Consider the following 16,624-nt stretch of genomic DNA (forward strand, 5'->3'; position numbering starts at 1 on the left):
CGAATATTCCTCCCCGACTCGAGGCCATCGTTTCTTCGATAGGTTATTCTTTTCGATTCTGACGTATGGAAAATGTATAATTATCGAATTGTAAGAATGGATTAATTATAAAATATGAAAACAAAGGCCGTATCGGAGATTCGATTGGGGAGCTATAAGTATCGAAGAGACGGGAGGCGCGCGCAGTTGATGGGCTGAGCCGCAACTGCGCGCAGTCGAATGGGTGGACGGAGTGGTTGGAGCCTGACGCCATTTTAACAGCTGTAACCACGCCCATCCGGCCGCCCATGGGCGCCGATCGACCAGGGAGTCGTGCCTCGATGGACGCGAAACCGGGTTCGTTCAGCGACTGTCTCTTTTCAAGGCAATGTCGCTATGAAGCGGGCTACCGCGTCGTCGCCGATCGATCGGTCGACTTCTCGTTCTCCTCTCTATCTCTTTCTCGCTTTCGTCCACTCTCGACCCCTCGCTGCCGTATACACACGCGTAATCGCACTTCTTTACCGTTTGATCTTTGCGTTAGAATTGAACGATACGCTTTGTTATATGGATGGAGTAAACTTTCGAATATTGAATGATAGAAAGTTGATTTTCTATGTTCGGAAGAGACATGCTTCGTTGCAAGAAAATGCTTGATTTTATTGAGTTACGTTCTGTAACTCTGGGCGAACGATTTAGGCAATAATCTGGAGATATGAACAATAATCTATCCATAACTGTACGATAAAATGACCCGCCATTTATCGACAATCTGGAGTCAAAGTGGTGCTGGCCTATAAACGAGAATAACGTTGACGCTGCATTTTGTCGAGAAAAACCAACGCAATAAACTTAGTCCAGATTTACATACTTTTGCTTTTAAACAGGGAAACAAATGTGTATAAACTGTTAACAAACAGTTTTTGGGTCTGGACTTAGCATTAGAAACTCATGACGGAAGCAGACCGTAAGTTCTCCGAATAACGCAAGCAGCGTCCATTACGATCAACCGGTCATTAATTCGTAATAACTAGAGTAATGCCATTACTTTCTGCAGAACGTACAAATGGAAACGTATTGTTTCTTATAACAAATAGACCAAAGTTATGAAACTAGAGGCTACAATGTGAACTTTTCGAGCGGTGCTGCATATGTGCTAGCACGCACTTGCCACCGTTATGTACCTGCATATTTATCGTTACAGCTCGTCGATATACTTTTTATTGCTACGGGGACAGGTTACCGTTCGTAATACGGCACTGTTCGAAAGCCGCTCTTTTTATGCTCGATGCACCGCGACGGCACTGGATGCATTTGATAATTAGAGCGACGTGGAAAGGGACTGCATGGTCAGATGACGCTCGAGCATCGGTCCAACGAGTTCTTCGCGCTGATTAGCCATGCATACTTATGCGTCGTTTCTAAACTTACAAACGTGCGTTCATCTCGCACGATTTCTGATATTTTCTTTCAAAAAAAAGGAAAGTACCTATCGAAGAAAATGCATGTCATGAACAGCTTAGTCGATGCGAAGATCCGAATAGCAGCGGGTTATGGTCTCCCGATTACGGGCAAATGCCGAATGGTCCGATCGATCTGCGTCGATCGATGAACCGATCGATGTATATCGAAGGGTGCGATAGATGGAAAAGCGCAAAGGGCACAGTCGAGGGGGTAAGGTAAACGCGAGCAAGAAGCGGAAAGGTCGGAATCGCGGAAAAGGACGAGGTCGGGAAAGGAAACGGGCTGGTTCGTCGACGCTCGACGACGCTCGGCGTCGTTCGTGCGGCTCCGTCGCAGCGAGGCGGGGTTTAGGCGGGGTCGATACGAACGGAGCCCGTGTCTTCCCGTCGTTTCCGTACAGCGTCGTTCTAATCGCACCGTATCGAAAACTGGCAACGACTACCGCCGCAGTTCGGCGCCACCGGTGCACACACAGTTACTCTCTCTCCTCGGTGAATCGCTACCGCCGTCGTTGGATCGCGATATCATCGTGCATCGTTGCACTCGTTCGACGAGAGTGGGCCGAGTGCATCGAGTGCACCGAATTGGACTCGTAGTCGAGAGAGCCAGCGGTTACGTTGCATTTGCAAGCCGCGAGACGAGACCCCGTGAGTCCTCGAAGAGGAAGGGGAGGGGGTGACACAGAGGCGCCGGAGGGGGGACAGACAGAGACAGAGAAAGAGTGTACGACAGGGGGGAGACAGAAAGCGAGAGAAAGAAAGAGTACGCGGGAAAGAGCGCGCACGCCTGTCGACCCACCGGTCGATCGACAACCACGTCGTTGACGGCGAAATAACGTGGTGCGCGAGGACGGCAGTGACGACGGAATTTCTCTTCTTTTCACGACAGGAGGGAGAAAAATGAACGCGTAAAAAGGCAGGAAGAGTCAAACGAAAAGATACGTGGTAAAGGAAGAGGAGATCAAGGAGAGAGAGAGAGAGGGATCGCGGAAGGAAGGAAGGAAGGAAGGAAGGAAGGAAGGAAGGAAGGGGAAGGAGAAAGAGAGAATCGGGTCGAAATCATCGGACATGTGCGCGGCGCTGTACTCGCAGGCAGTAGGGACGTGATGGTACGTAGCTGGCGGCGTGCGAGTTATCAGGATTGCTCGCGGTCACGGGTTCGTGACGACCGTGGTGAGGAGTGCGACGGCGTGAGCGACGACAACGAGCGCGCTATCGCGAGAGAGAGCCTCGGGGCGCCGCACGCCGACGGACGGAGCGGCGTTGCCACCTCTCTTCGTTCGCTGCACCGCGAGAAGCGGCGGCGATACGGCAACCAAGAACACCGTCGTTGCCACGTCCGCTGCTACGTTCCGCTGCCAGCCGGGACGGCAGCTCGCTGCTGGCCACCACGACCATCTCACTCGCTACGCTGGTAAGCACCTACATGTAAGCGTCTCTATACACCGCCCTGAGAAACGTGTGTGGTAGTCGCGTGAATCGCCAAACAACCGTGGCTACTCTCCGTACTCTCGCGATCCTCTCTCGAAGATAGGAGCGAGCAGCGCCGCACCGTGCTGCCCGCGAGATCCTGTTGCCTCGAATAGCTACCGGACCTGCTGCTCTCGCTCTCGGACCGGTACGTTCCGAGTTCCGAGTTCCGAATTCCGAGTTCCGAGTTCCGAGTTCCAAGTTCCGAGCAAAAACGCTCGGGATCACCGATGTGTTACCGTGGCAACGCTTCTATCGTCGACAGCTCTCTTCATTTCCAATTATTTCTCTTTTTTCCCCCCTTTCCCTTTATCATCCTTTAGAATCCTTTCCCTTCTTTCCCCCGTTCGCTTTTTACCGACGTGTCGCGATCAAATTTATTTACTCCGTCGTTTTTCAACCACGACCTCGTGTTCGTCGAGCGTAGAAGACGTGACCGGAATGAAAAACAGAGACACGCTACGGTCTCCTCGATTCGGACGGTCGATGAAAAATTGAGATCGCGACTGCGACTCCCTCGAGAATCGAACGGGGAGACCGCAACGTTTACACCGCGAACGAATTCGATCTCTCCGGACTTGGCGCCAGACCTTTCTCAAGTTCGAGTCTAAAGGCCCTTCTCTTACTCCGATCCCTTTCTCTTTCCCTCCCACTCCGTTTATCTCTGTCCGTCTCCCTTTTCTCCACCTCTTCATTACTCCTGCCATTCCTGGTGACCCCACCTTCGTCCCTGTCGCGTTCCCGGCCTTGGCGGATCATTCACGGACCGAAATTGCTTGAACGTGAGTAGCCGACTGTGTCGTAGCCCAACACACAGGTGGTCGAGAGTTTCCTTCCAGCCAGAGTTCGTTAGCCATGCGCAGTGACAACTTGGCCAGTGCGTTTATTATCGCGCGGGAGATCAGTTCGCGCAAGCTCTAAAAACCTAGTTTTTCCAGGCCGACACTGGTCGCGTGACCGGTTGGTTTCACTGTCAAGTACCTTTCACGCGAGGACCTCGTTGTACCCATCTACCGTCTCCGTGGCATCGATGTAGGTATACGCTCGTCCGCTCGATTCGATCGACCACCAAGAAATTTCCCTTTAATCTCTCTCTTTCTCTATCTTTCACCGTCGAGCCACGATAACGTTGCTCCAAAGAATCGTAGGAGCCGAGGAGATTTCATTTGCAACCACTTAACGACCGTTCGCGAACAGCCGAGTCTCTATTAGAACCGCTTTGCCAACGGCGAAATGTTCGTCTTTAATGTTCACCATGGATACGGAACGTAAGCTTATCTGCTGGAAAATACTATCGAATGCCTGTACCGACAGAGACAGAGAGGGAGGGAAGAGAAAGCATCCCCTTTAAAGAGATAGACCTTAAAGTCCAGACGTAACTCGCTTCCCCCTTAGCACTTCACGAGATATTTCATTATTCTAAATAATATCGACGGCATGCACCGGCCTGACAGAAATGAAAATCGCCGCTCCGAATGTGATTATCCGCCTGTATTCCTCCCCTCTGTCCCTTATGCTGCTTCAGGATAACCTATGCGCCGGCTACCTGCATTTCGGAATCCTATGCTCCCATTATATTAGAATACGCATCGATACCGTGGGTGTCGGTATTAATGCGTGCATTAAGCGATTTAATTTTAGATAAGCCAGAGATCACCGATCGGCGACGCGTTCTCTGTCGTGTGGAATGAATCGGAACGGGGCGTGTAAATCTTGAAAGCACGAGGGAGGCGACCAACGTTTTTTTCTTTTCTTTTGTCTTGTCTACTAATTAGAAGGTCCTTAACGCTTTGACGGTCATTGTCTCATCATCTTTGTAGATTTCAAGGAATTCGCGGCCGACAAATTCTAATTATTAGTTACTGTCAAGTTATAATACGATAGTGCTTATTATCAGCGAACTATAGATAAGGTGTTAATTGTCTCCGCCTGATCCGACAACGGTGGATTAACAATCGTGTGGCACAGCTGTTTCAGAACCGAGTAGCGACATGGAGGCAAAGGAGAGGGAGAAGCCACTGGTTAAAGACTTGAACGAACATATCGTGTGTCCTCTGTGCAGAGGCTACCTCATAGATGCTACAACCCTGATGGAATGTCTGCATTCTTGTTAGTATTACCTTTGAACCGTCCATTGTTCACGGCTTATCGGCAAAAAAAAACATTCTTTACCCATTCAAGTTGCATGTCATCATTCGTTTCTATTAGCATTCGTTTGCAATGGAAAATCATCGAAGCGTTTTACAGACAACCGATTTCGGTTGATAACGACGAGAGAAATAACGCGTGTCTTGCTGTACTTCGAACAAACGTATCTGCTTCGCGTGCGTGAAATAGTCGGTTCGTTCGTCTGCCCCTCTGGCAGGGTGGCTAAATTCGAGGAGGGTGACTAACCGCATCGCTCTCCGTTCCGCGCGGTTCTAATACCCTCCCGGAGCGGGTAGATGGAGATTGCGAAAACGAGTGGCTACAGATTGCATGGTAACCGGTGAAATATCGTCCACACAGACTCAGTGATAACCGATTGAATATTTGCTAATGAACAATATTAAATTGTAAATTAGTTTATTCGTTAAGCTTCAAGTGCTAATTTATGTCATGAAATCGTGTCAGACTTTCCATATTTCGAAATCGGCCACTCGATACGCAAGAACCTAATGCAAGAAACACGACCCTCTAGTTTGCAGAGGTTGCATAGTCAGAAGATTGAGCAGCGGTGCACGAGCGTGTCCCGTGTGCAATGTCGCGACAACTCCGCCGCTTTTGCCTGACGTGAAGCTGCAACGACTGGTGTATCTGGTGGTACCGGGTCTCTTTCGGTCCGAGCTCGAGCGAAGACGTCACTTCCGTCTGGTGAACCCACAATGCCCGCCTCTGGCCCTACCCTTGGGAGCCCTGGACTTAACCTTGGACGATTTCGTTAGCCTAAGCCTGTGCGAGCTCGACGAACCGGAAGAGGAGGCACATGGTCAGCCAACGGAAAATCGTACCGGGTCACGACACCGAAACAATGTTGAATCGCAAGCGAAACACGAAGACGCTGTACGCGTTAGAAGCACCAGATATCTCAAGTGTCCTGCAGGAGTAACAGTTCGACACCTTGTGCGACTGTTAATGCTAAAGAGAGGCTGGGAAGAAGCTAACTCTCAAGGAACGAACAATAGGATCGAAATGCTGTGCGAGAAGAACAACGAGCAACGACGAGGTGGCACGAAGATGATGCTCCTGGACCAATCCTGGACTCTGTTAGACCTTGCCTGCATATTCGGTTGGAAGAGGGTAAGTTTCTAACTTTATTTACTATACTAATATACGTATCCAACTAGTCTCTGTTTAACCGAGGGTAACGAGTTTATCCCTTTGAGAACGACGAACCCATAGAGGGGTGTGATGATTTTCACGTTACAGGAAGCACCCATGAAGCTGTTTTATCGCGTGGTACGTAAAGAGGATACCGATCCGATGTCGAGATTGAGTTCTTACGACGATGGGACGAGCAAGGATGCCACGACCATGGAGAACATCCAAAGACCGCCGACTCCTCCGCCGAGTCCAAAACCAGCCCAAGAATGCGAAGTGGAGGCTCGTAGGATTTTAGAAAGTAGTAGCGAGCCGCCTCGATCCTTGGAAGCGAATTTGGAACGCGACAAAGAGTCGAAGGCGAAGAAACCCCGATGCGAGGTGACGCCCGTCATGAGAACTCCCGACCTCGTGCCGATACAAAGTAGCCACACTGCAGAAAGCTCGAAGAGCAAGGAGTTGACGCGATTAGAGCACCGAAAGCGTAGGAAACGACGGAACAAACGAGTAATCGCCGAAATCACCACCACGCCGAGGGAGGATCTGTTGAAGCTGAAGGTTCGATTAACGCCGTGTCCACCGAGGATCACGTCGAGCACCAGCAGTGGCCAAACCAAGGAGAAGTTGCTGCAGATGAGAGCAGTTAGAAGGGAGAAGATCAAAGTCAGTCAACGAACGTCGAGTTCCTCGATTCGAGATGAAACCGGTACGAAGGAGAACTTGGGTGATACCGAAGAGACTATAGAGGAAATCATAGACAGCATACCGGACGAGGTTGTCAGAATCGCGCAGAATATAAGTACCCAAGGAGAGGAAACATCCTCGGCTACGACGGACAGGGCCGATCAGAGAAACGCGACTTCGAAGTGTAGGTCTACAACCAAGAAAGAGGAAACCGAACCGGAAACCGTTAAAGCAGCGGAGCAAGTTGAGACGGATCGTCCGAAGAAAGACGAGGAGATCCTTCGACGATTGGGTCTGGTAGCTGTGAACAAGACGGGTGAAAATTTCCAGGATAAAACCAAACAGCGCGTTCAAAACAACAGCGAGAAGGGACTGGACCGGGAGAAACTGGAGAAACAATTGCGCGAAAGCAAAGCTAACCGAGTGAGAAGTTTACTAGCAGAAAAACAGATGCGCGACGCGTTGAAGAGCATAATGTCTAAAACGAAAGACCATCCATCCCCTGTTCAGACAACGACAGGCCCAAAGAAGAAGGGGCCGCCACCACTGGCGCCTCTGCGCGTCGCGAAACCTTCGGGTTTCGCCGCATCAAGCGCCATTTTAGAAGCGAACACTTCCAAATATGAGATCCCATTGGACCTGAGCAGTGGCGGAGCTGTGCACAACAACGTCCTCGATCTATCGGCCAATTTGACCACCGGTAATTTCACCTCGTCTCCATCTTCATCCTCATCCTCCTCACCATCCTCCTCTTCGTCCTCTTCGTCTTCTTCTTCCTCCTGTTCCGTACCCTCCTTGAATCCCAGACCAACGCGTCCAGCGATCTCTTCGGGAAGCCTGCTAAGAGGGAAGACGAAGGACTCGGAACAACGACGAGGTCAAGATTCTAATCTGGTAACGCTTTCTGACGCAGCTGTGTCTCTGCTAAGCATCGACAAGAACGCGGTCGATCCACTGGTGCTGGCTTCGACCAGCATCGCCAGCAAGGTGGCTCTGCGAATACCGCAGCCTCATCAAAGAATCTCTGGTTTTGGGATGAAGATTAAACCGAATCTGGGTATCAGACATATCCCTAATCCTCAAGCGGTGGTCGCCTCGCAGTACAGGAATCAAAGGGTCAGTTACTTTAACACTGCCTCGCAACAACCACCGTAAGCAGGGACGTGTTCTCGATCCATTATCTGTCTATTCGAACGACGGGTTTTTCTTTTCCAACTATTTACTTCTACAGGCGTCAGCCATGTTAGGGAAAGAATATTCTTTGACGATTCGAATAGATTGCGGAAGAATATCTTTCTCCCTACACTTCTTTGCTAGTTGTTTACGCGTAAAAATACAGAAACAAGATTCCTATGTGAACTAACCCAAAGGCTGTACGTTACCATATACATACATATTTTCTCCTGCTTCCTAAAACGTTTCGTGAAACTCGAGCGACTTTCGCGTGGGTGCGAAGAGACACGCGGGTACACCCGGTAGCATAAACTAGAACGGCCACTCGGAAAGTGAAAGCGAAAGAACGATTGCGACATTTGATACGGTAAGGGTACACGAAATTCGTATACTTTTCAAAACTGACCGGTATTAACCCTTCGAACGGCGGACGCCGGGTCAATAGGTGACCCAGACCTACTAGAGGTTCGAGGGTCAGTCTAGATGAGAAATTAAGGTTTCCGTGTGTCTTTATCCACGAACGAAAAAGAAACGATAGCGGTATCCAAAACCGTTGTTACCTAGATGTACTAAGACTACGTATGTTTGTAATGCATGTATACGTGTTTATGATCAACCATTAACCCTTTGCCTTAATATGGAGCCTCACATTAAGTCTGCAATGATTAAAATTTTAATTCAAAAAATTGAGAGTTTCCAAGGGAACATTGTATCAAATATTTCACTTCCCTTTTTACATACAGTTTACTTTAACGTACTCTGTCAGCAAGTAAGGTAAGGCAAAGGGGTTAAACGCAAATCGTCGTGCTAGAGTTAACTAACTAATTTTCAAGAAGAGGCAATTTGGCGAACGATTCTATCGGCCATGATACCACGGTTGACAGAGATATATTGGACGTAATATAAGTCATAGGGGTTGTAGAGAGAATAGTTGGGTGAATGGTTAGGATTATGGTGGATGGTTGACGGATAAACTGTCTTGTCTCTCCTTTTTTTAGAAACTTAGCGAAACATGTACTTCATAGAGATGCCAAAGAACGCCAGAGAACGTGTGCAATGTATTAGTGCAATTTAATTATCGTCTATTATATAATATATACATATATACCTATATATATATATTGATCGCAGTATAAGACCGATTCAACTCGTGGCAAAGGATAAATAGTATCTATTAGTCCGAGCGGTTAATAGCGTGCGAATCGAATGAACGACGGTTTCGAACAGTCCCTCAACTAATTATAGAAGATAATTATTAAACTCGATGTTGCGGAAAGCTTTGCAAAAGCTTTCGTTTAATTGGGAGGTCTTAATATGCACGTACGTGGTTTTTATTTTATAAAAACGTAAACTCGCGTAGCTGTTATTATTATCGATTTGAGAATAATACATGGGGTGTCGTGTGACTGCTGGTACGAGCTCGAAGATGGCAATCCTGCGAGGAGGATACAATTGGAAAATTGTGAAATAAAGATTCTCTTACGAAAGGGCCAGGTTAGCGAGATTTCCAACACTTTTTAAGTTAATAAAATAACATTGTTAAAAAATTAGTGTCTCTCTTTTCTTATCCAATTTTTTCCCTCGTACTACCAGTTACACGACACTCTTTATTGTAATCTAGAATCGAAATTTAAGAAAAGAACACGTTTACCAGGAATCCAGATCTTACTCGAACGATCTTAATGATTATAAAACAGTATGCACATCGATCGGAGCGTACGTATTGCGTAAAGAGAGTATGATAATTATCGAATAAGAGTCAAGGTGGATATGCAAACAGATTGTAAAACGAATCGACGTGATGAAAATACATATGAAAATGAAGAGATCAAATGAAACTGCATTATACATAATGATATGAATATAGTACGTGTAGAGAAGCAACGCGTCGAGTAAGTTGGTGCTGAAGGTTTGTCGTACATTTGCATCGAAATTGAGTAATTAGGAAAATTGAGCAAAGGTTATTGATTAACTCCCTACGCTACGTTCAGAGTCCATTGAAATTATTACACATACGAAAAGCCTTTTGCACCCATGTATGAAATAATTATAATATCCAGTTACTCCAATTTTTATTCATACACATGCGAAGCCAAATGTAAACGCATGAACGAAACAAGAGAGATCCACGAAACCGGACGTTTCAATTAATAACGAATTTGTGTCAATTAGTTTCCTGGTTACACGATATCGAAGAGGAACCAAGCGATTTCGAGTATGCTGAAAATCAAAAACTGCCATTTTAGGAAAAACGAGGACTGCTCGTTAGAATTTTAATGGTGAATTTAAAGGAAAAAAAAACTAAAAGGGACCCAGATTTTTACGGCATTGTTATTTTTCTACAGCGTTTTTAAACGAAATCGACTTACGTTCTATCGTCACGATCGATCATAATTTATTCGTTGATCCACCGATTATGGAATATCTACATATGTTGAAGAAGTAGTAAGACGACGTTTATTGGAGGTGGTGGTTAATAAAATATAACCACGAGAAATATATTAATCCTTTGCAGTCTAAACGTGTCTCTGATACTATTACCTATAATGTCTGTGAAATATGAAACGAAAAGAAAATTTTCTAACATCCTTAGCTTCATTATTATTTTATCTCCCAAAGGATTCTCTGTGATATTCCATACATTAATTCGACGTAAGTTGGATGGATAAATGGATCGCAAACGGTTAATATCAGATTTGTTTCAAAAACGAACTTTAACCCTTAAATCGGTATTCCTTTGAATATTTAAATTGGATATTTGGTCGAAGGATTAATCTATTGTTGAAAATAATATCCGTGTACTTCCTTGTTAATACCTTACCTCCGGTTCTCGGATACCATAAACATTATCTATCGAAATTTTTATATTTCGATTGAACTGTAAATGAATCGTTAACCATCATAGTCTATAAATAGATTTACAATCGGTAAGGTGTTAACAATACAAGCGATATAAATCATTTCTAAAATTACGATTCTCAAAGACTTTAACGCCTACGTACTTCAGTGTCTACGATGTAACGAGGGATCAAGAATTCTTTCGATCGACAAGTTACTTCCTACGTTGTCTCTTCGCTTGTTAACATTGTAACATACTCGAAGAACATTTGCGCCCAACTGTGACGATTTTATAGATGTTTCTTTAAATCTTTATATCTAACGTATCGTAAGCGTAGAATGCCAAAAAAAAAGAAAAAGAAACAAATTAAGATTGTCATAAGAGCGATCGTTGAAATCGTATCTATAAATCATCAACCTTTATGCGAATGTTTTAGATTAAAAAAGTTATTGAAATTGTATGTAAAAGTTCGTGTTGTTTTCGTTCGATTGTCGCCAAGACGATCATCTAAGATATATAGTTACATTAATTTTTGTTTGAGAAATTTTAGGAATCGTAATGATAAGCGTGAGATATCGGTTATGCTTCGAAAGCATTGTCGTGATCAATTCGCGACATAGAATGCAACTAATTATATAGTTACTATGAATATTATTGCCCATGATTACCCCATATTTAACGCAATACAGTATTTCTACGATAAGCAAACTGTGAGTTATAATCGAGATAAGAATGTCAATAAGCATTGAAGATACAATGATTCAAATGTGTTAAGACGTCTTTGTTTCCGTATTTGATTTGAGTTCTTGTTTGATATGTTACAAAGAACGGTCCTAAAGTTATGACGAATTTGCTTGATTAAAATCAGAATCAGCACAGAAGAGAAATCGCAAATTATACGTGTTATGTTATTACGTATTCGATACGAATAATCGTTCGAGTATCTAATTATCCTAATTATCATTTTGTTTGGAAACTACCCCGCTACGTCTTGTTGATGAACAGTAATCGGGGCAACATTTGTTATTCCTAATTAACTAGCGTGTTTATTTTGTTAACATTGTTTTTAAACATGATTACATCCACTGTACGATCATTGCTCGGCAATAAATCATGTGTATAATCACACACCAGTGTACTTCTTTTCCAGACTTTACCACCCTTATTCCCTCACATAAAATGAATCCTGGCATCCATTGATAATACGAAAATGACAAATTTGATTTTCGAAGGTGCGTAAGGTGCACAACTCCACTTCCACGCCATATTTACGTTCGGAAAAAGACGGGCAACCCTTCGGACGAATCTCGAAACAAAGTGTCTCAATTCTACCTAACCATTTCAAAAATATTTAGAGATATCCTATAACAATGGGGTTCCCTGAAAAATATCGCAGATCATCGTAAACCCCCTGTACTACATCCATCGAAGCAGGTAAATGCAAAATAACTGAAAAGAGCCCAAGACTTACAGCCACCCGTCAAAATTAATCGCATAACGGTAGAGCTCGTGCAATGGCGGAAATAAAATGTACAAAAGGTTCACCGTTCCTCCAGGTACATCGACTCCCTCGATTCTACCTCGATTTATCATGCAGCTCGGTCTGTGAGCTACGCAAGAGGGGGGCATGAAGAGAGGCCAGGAGAGATCAAGCTGGGTACGGTGCCCCATAAATGACCTTCGTTACCTTCGTTCCCTACCTCCTACTCATGGACGAAGGTAAAAAGGCGAGGAGGGTACAAAGGATGCCTACCTTCGACAACCTACATTAGGTACGGGAGACGTGGAGTCAGCCTGCGGCCGCGGGCCACGGAAACTCGACCGCTGATTGGCTACAACCTCCCCCAGGGAAGTACGTCGAGAGCGTCGGAAGTGAAGAGGGGTGAGCTTGCTTAGGAGCCGAGTCGATTATACACGAGGCGGGAAGGTTCTCGTTCTCGAAGAGACTCGTGTACCCGTCGGCAAGCAGGATCGCCCCCTTTTATTTCGACGCATCGTGTGCAACCGGCTTCGTTGGTAGCCGTTTTTCCCCCTACCCCTCTTTATCTCTCTCTCCGATGATTCCTCTGCGCTTTCGCTTCGACACTCTTCCGATCTTGCTGCCTCTCTGTCTGTTCTTCTGGCACCCCAAATGCCGACACCCCTACGATCCCTCCATCAGCACCACCCGTTCCGTGTCGTCCTCCACCCCACTACGTTTTCCTTTTACTCCGGCTTCTGTTTACGCGAACCGCGTACGCCAGAGAGAGAAGAGAGCTCAGGGAAACGAGAGAGGCATCGCCCCGAAGAGACGAAGACGGAAATAACTCAGGGGTGGACGAACCAGAGGCGGGAAAGATAAAGAGAGAGAGAAAGAAGGGCACGATAGATAAGGCAAAAAAAAAAAAGAAGGGTGGAAGGGTAACGAGGACAGAGAGTGGTGGACGAACCAAGTGGAAGAAAGACGCGTACGTGGGTCGAAGAATAGACGAGGAAAGAGACAGAAGGGGGAGGCGGGGATAGAGAAAGAGAGATGCATCGAAAAAGAGGAGAGACGGGTATAGAGATGCACACACAGAGAAGGTACGCAAGTGCATGTTGGTTCATCGACTACGAGGGATACGCACACACTGGTCCGCACCCTCCTGCTGCCGAATGTAGTAGAGAATGAATAATGTACCCACGTAGAGCCGATGTCAGGAGGGGCTCCAGGGAATGTAAGCACCGTCCCGGCCCCTCCGTAGGCTTTGTAGGCCGTTTATCGAAACGGCTGCGACAGGATTGCACGTAGGCGATCGTAGGATGCCGCCTGTTCAGCCTGCCACCTACCGTGGATCCAACGTAAAGAAGATCGACCATTTAAACTCACCTTGATCAATGAATCGGTTCCCGACGATCGCGTTCATTGATGACGACGTTTACGATACCCGCAGCCGATCGTACCCCTCCTATATCGTGTCTATACTATACGGAATGAAAGAAAAGGAAATTATGCGATTTCGATCGGAGACAAGACTCGTTGTTCGATCGGTACACGCAAATAGGTGGAGCAGCGTCGAAAACTAAGCAAAAGGGAGAATCGGGTTCACGCGTCTCCCCGAAACACGTGGAAAGTTTCCCAAAAGCATGTATCGACCGATAACGGCGGCGCAGGCTCACTGGAGATCCTTGCACGTCTACCAATATATCCTGCCAAGCGAATGCTCGGGATCGGGGCCGCCCACGTATCGCCTACAGATTCGATACACGAAGAAGGGAACGATTCGCGGAACAGGCTCGACAAAGAACGAACCGAGGAAGCGGAAAAAGGAGCAAGGGAAGAAGAGATAGCTGCGGAGCCCATCTAGCGGCGTCTCATTCGCTCGTGATTCGAGCCGCGTTCCACAGTTAAAACGACCCGACCATCCGTCCTGGCCCTCCTGGTGGGGATAACCCTCCAAGGGATCCTTTCCAGAGAAAGCTTCGGGAGGAAACCCACGGTTGCTGTTTTTTCAAACGATCTGCACGCCGCACCGCGCCGGGGGCAGAGCTGCACGGCTAACCAGGGTTGGAGGGGAAAGGGAACGCAACACGCACCATGCGAATATTTTTCTCGGCATCCTCCGACTGTTCGGGCAAGAGGTAGAAGGGGGGAACAGTTCTTAAAGTACACCCAGGGAGTGTCAGGATTGGAAGGTCGATCGTCGTGGTGGGAGTATGCTGTTTGTTGCCTCATAGCTGACTGGTGTAATTAAAAACGCCCGCAATTAATACATCCTCGTCATCCGTGGATTTCTGACGGTTCTTTCTTTTTCTTTTCTTTACTTTTTTTTTTTCTTATTGTTGTTGGTAGCACATTGCCTATAACATCAAACTCCCCATGAATTCGTATCCCAGTTATGTACCATTTGGTCGGATTTAGGATTTCTTCGTACGTAGGTTGGGGCTACACCGAACCGATGCAATTACGGCACGCATGAATGCGAACCGAGTTCATTGTGTACGAGGGAGTTTAATTATATGCATATTGTCGCAATGCGTTCGAAACGCAACGAGGATGCTACTCAAGTCGTTTTGACGCATCGTGTTTCTGATGTTTCTTTCAGTTTAAAGAGGCACGAGGGCCGAAGAACCGCCATTTTGGTCCTCGTCAGTTTATCCTTTCAAACTCTCCTTGTAGGATACTGGATCTTTTCAATCTTGCTCAATTCATCAATAAATAAACGATAATTTTTATCTTGCAACATGATCAACATGGCAGCCTTATCGCAAGCATCCGCCTCACGAAAGAAGAAGGTTGCACGCCAAGGATGTATGGATAACCTGACGACGTTTGATAAATTATTCTGCATCGGACGTCGTTTCCGAGTTTTTTTTTTCTAAAAGAACGACGCTTTTCTTTTGGCCGTTCCGTTTTACGTCTGACCAACGCCAATCCCCCTAGATTTCTAATAATAACCTGAAAGATTGTCAGGACTATTACGTGTTCCCTGGTGAGACGAAAGCGTCGGTGGATTGAAAGATTATTCGAGAGCGCAAGCGCGCCGTACGCGCAAATAGCAAGCGGGTGCACGTCACGGAGATCTGTACGCTGTACTTGCACACGAAGACTCGTATTCGGACACTCGAGTACGCAAATGCGAATTATGTGGCAAATATACCAGTGCATTAATGTGCACCTGCAATTATTTATGTCCTTTCATGCATCTATAGTTCGTGCTTACTCGCGTGTTTCAGTTCGAGAAGGAAAAAACCGATCGTTCGAAGAAAAGAAGCCGCCAACTGCTAAATCAAACAACCGATCCGGAGCAGTTAAATACCGTTATCTCGGAATGTTTTAGTCAAGACCTTTCACCGATCGATTCTCTCTACATTTTTGTCTTACCACCTTCGAACAGAATGGTTTCGACGCGAAAAATCAAGTCTATCGAGTGAAAGAAATGACTGGCAGACGATGATTCACAGCAATGACGTATTGTCTGTGGTTTCCAGGTGAAATACAGATGCCGACATAACTGGGCTTGTTTTCGGCAGGAACCAAAATGGCGAGGACCTCGAGAAGTACCACAGGGAACCTTGTCGCTTCTCGACAATGGTCTAATTCCCAATCGTGGAAAGAATGGACGACCCTTTCCTATTTTACGAATACGTATTTCTAAATCCAAGCGAAATCGGGCAGGTATACACCTACCTGCTTATTATTGTACGCGTATTCGAGTCATAGATCGTTTTTCTTCAATAGTATTATTCATTTCAATAGATCTTTAAATCCATTGTTTCTTCTATGACGCTTATAAGAACCAAATATGGCTATACGACGCTTTTAACCGTCTCTTCGAGGTTTTTGTCACAAAATCGAATGGTGTTGGCGTCGATCGGCTTACTAGTTCGAGAACAAAACCCTGTATTTGTACATCAATTAGTATAGACCAGGGAATTCCAGGTTAAAACGACAGGTATTAGGTTGGACGGAAATTTTCGGCAGTTTCGCCACGCCCATTAAGCGCGCCTTCATAAAACCGTATCTTCATGCTTGATTTTTTCTCTTCTTTCGTTCGTTTGTTCTTCGATTAGCGATGTAAATTTGGAATCTCGCAGCAGGATACCTTCCCGAGGAGGAACGAGGTAAAAAACGGCGTTCGCCGAGTCGAAAGTTGGCGATGGCCAGTGAAATCTTCCGTATATGCGTGAAAGGTGATCGAAACTGAAAACTGCATCCTGGCTCACGGCATATGTGAAATCAACATCCGCTGTAAAA

The 16,624-nt window shown here is 46.1% G+C and overlaps 2 protein-coding genes across 6 annotated transcripts in view; one reads left to right on the forward strand and one right to left on the reverse strand.

Annotated features, from left to right (window-relative positions):
* Positions 1-16,624, reverse strand: part of LOC117603188 (ras-related protein M-Ras) — a 37,751-nt gene that overhangs the window by 10,110 nt on the left and 11,017 nt on the right. The window lies entirely within an intron of this gene.
* On the forward strand, positions 1,882-8,801 carry LOC117603178 (uncharacterized). Of its 5 annotated transcripts, none has more exons than XM_034322060.2 (4): positions 1,882-2,870; positions 4,881-5,021; positions 5,593-6,191; positions 6,321-8,801. In XM_034322060.2, exons 2-4 carry the CDS (start codon positions 4,904-4,906, stop codon positions 8,049-8,051), a joined length of 2,448 nt encoding a protein of 815 aa, XP_034177951.1. In that variant the 5' UTR covers positions 1,882-2,870; positions 4,881-4,903; the 3' UTR covers positions 8,052-8,801. The 5 variants fall into 5 exon arrangements, with proteins under 5 accessions (XP_034177951.1, XP_034177950.1, XP_034177952.1 ...); XM_034322059.2 differs by having other exon boundaries at positions 1,883-2,856; XM_034322061.2 differs by lacking the exon at positions 1,882-2,870 and adding an exon at positions 2,902-3,060.

This window comes from Osmia lignaria, chromosome 4, assembly GCF_051020975.1.
Source record: "Osmia lignaria lignaria isolate PbOS001 chromosome 4, iyOsmLign1, whole genome shotgun sequence".
Classification (NCBI taxonomy): Eukaryota; Metazoa; Arthropoda; class Insecta; order Hymenoptera; family Megachilidae; genus Osmia; species Osmia lignaria.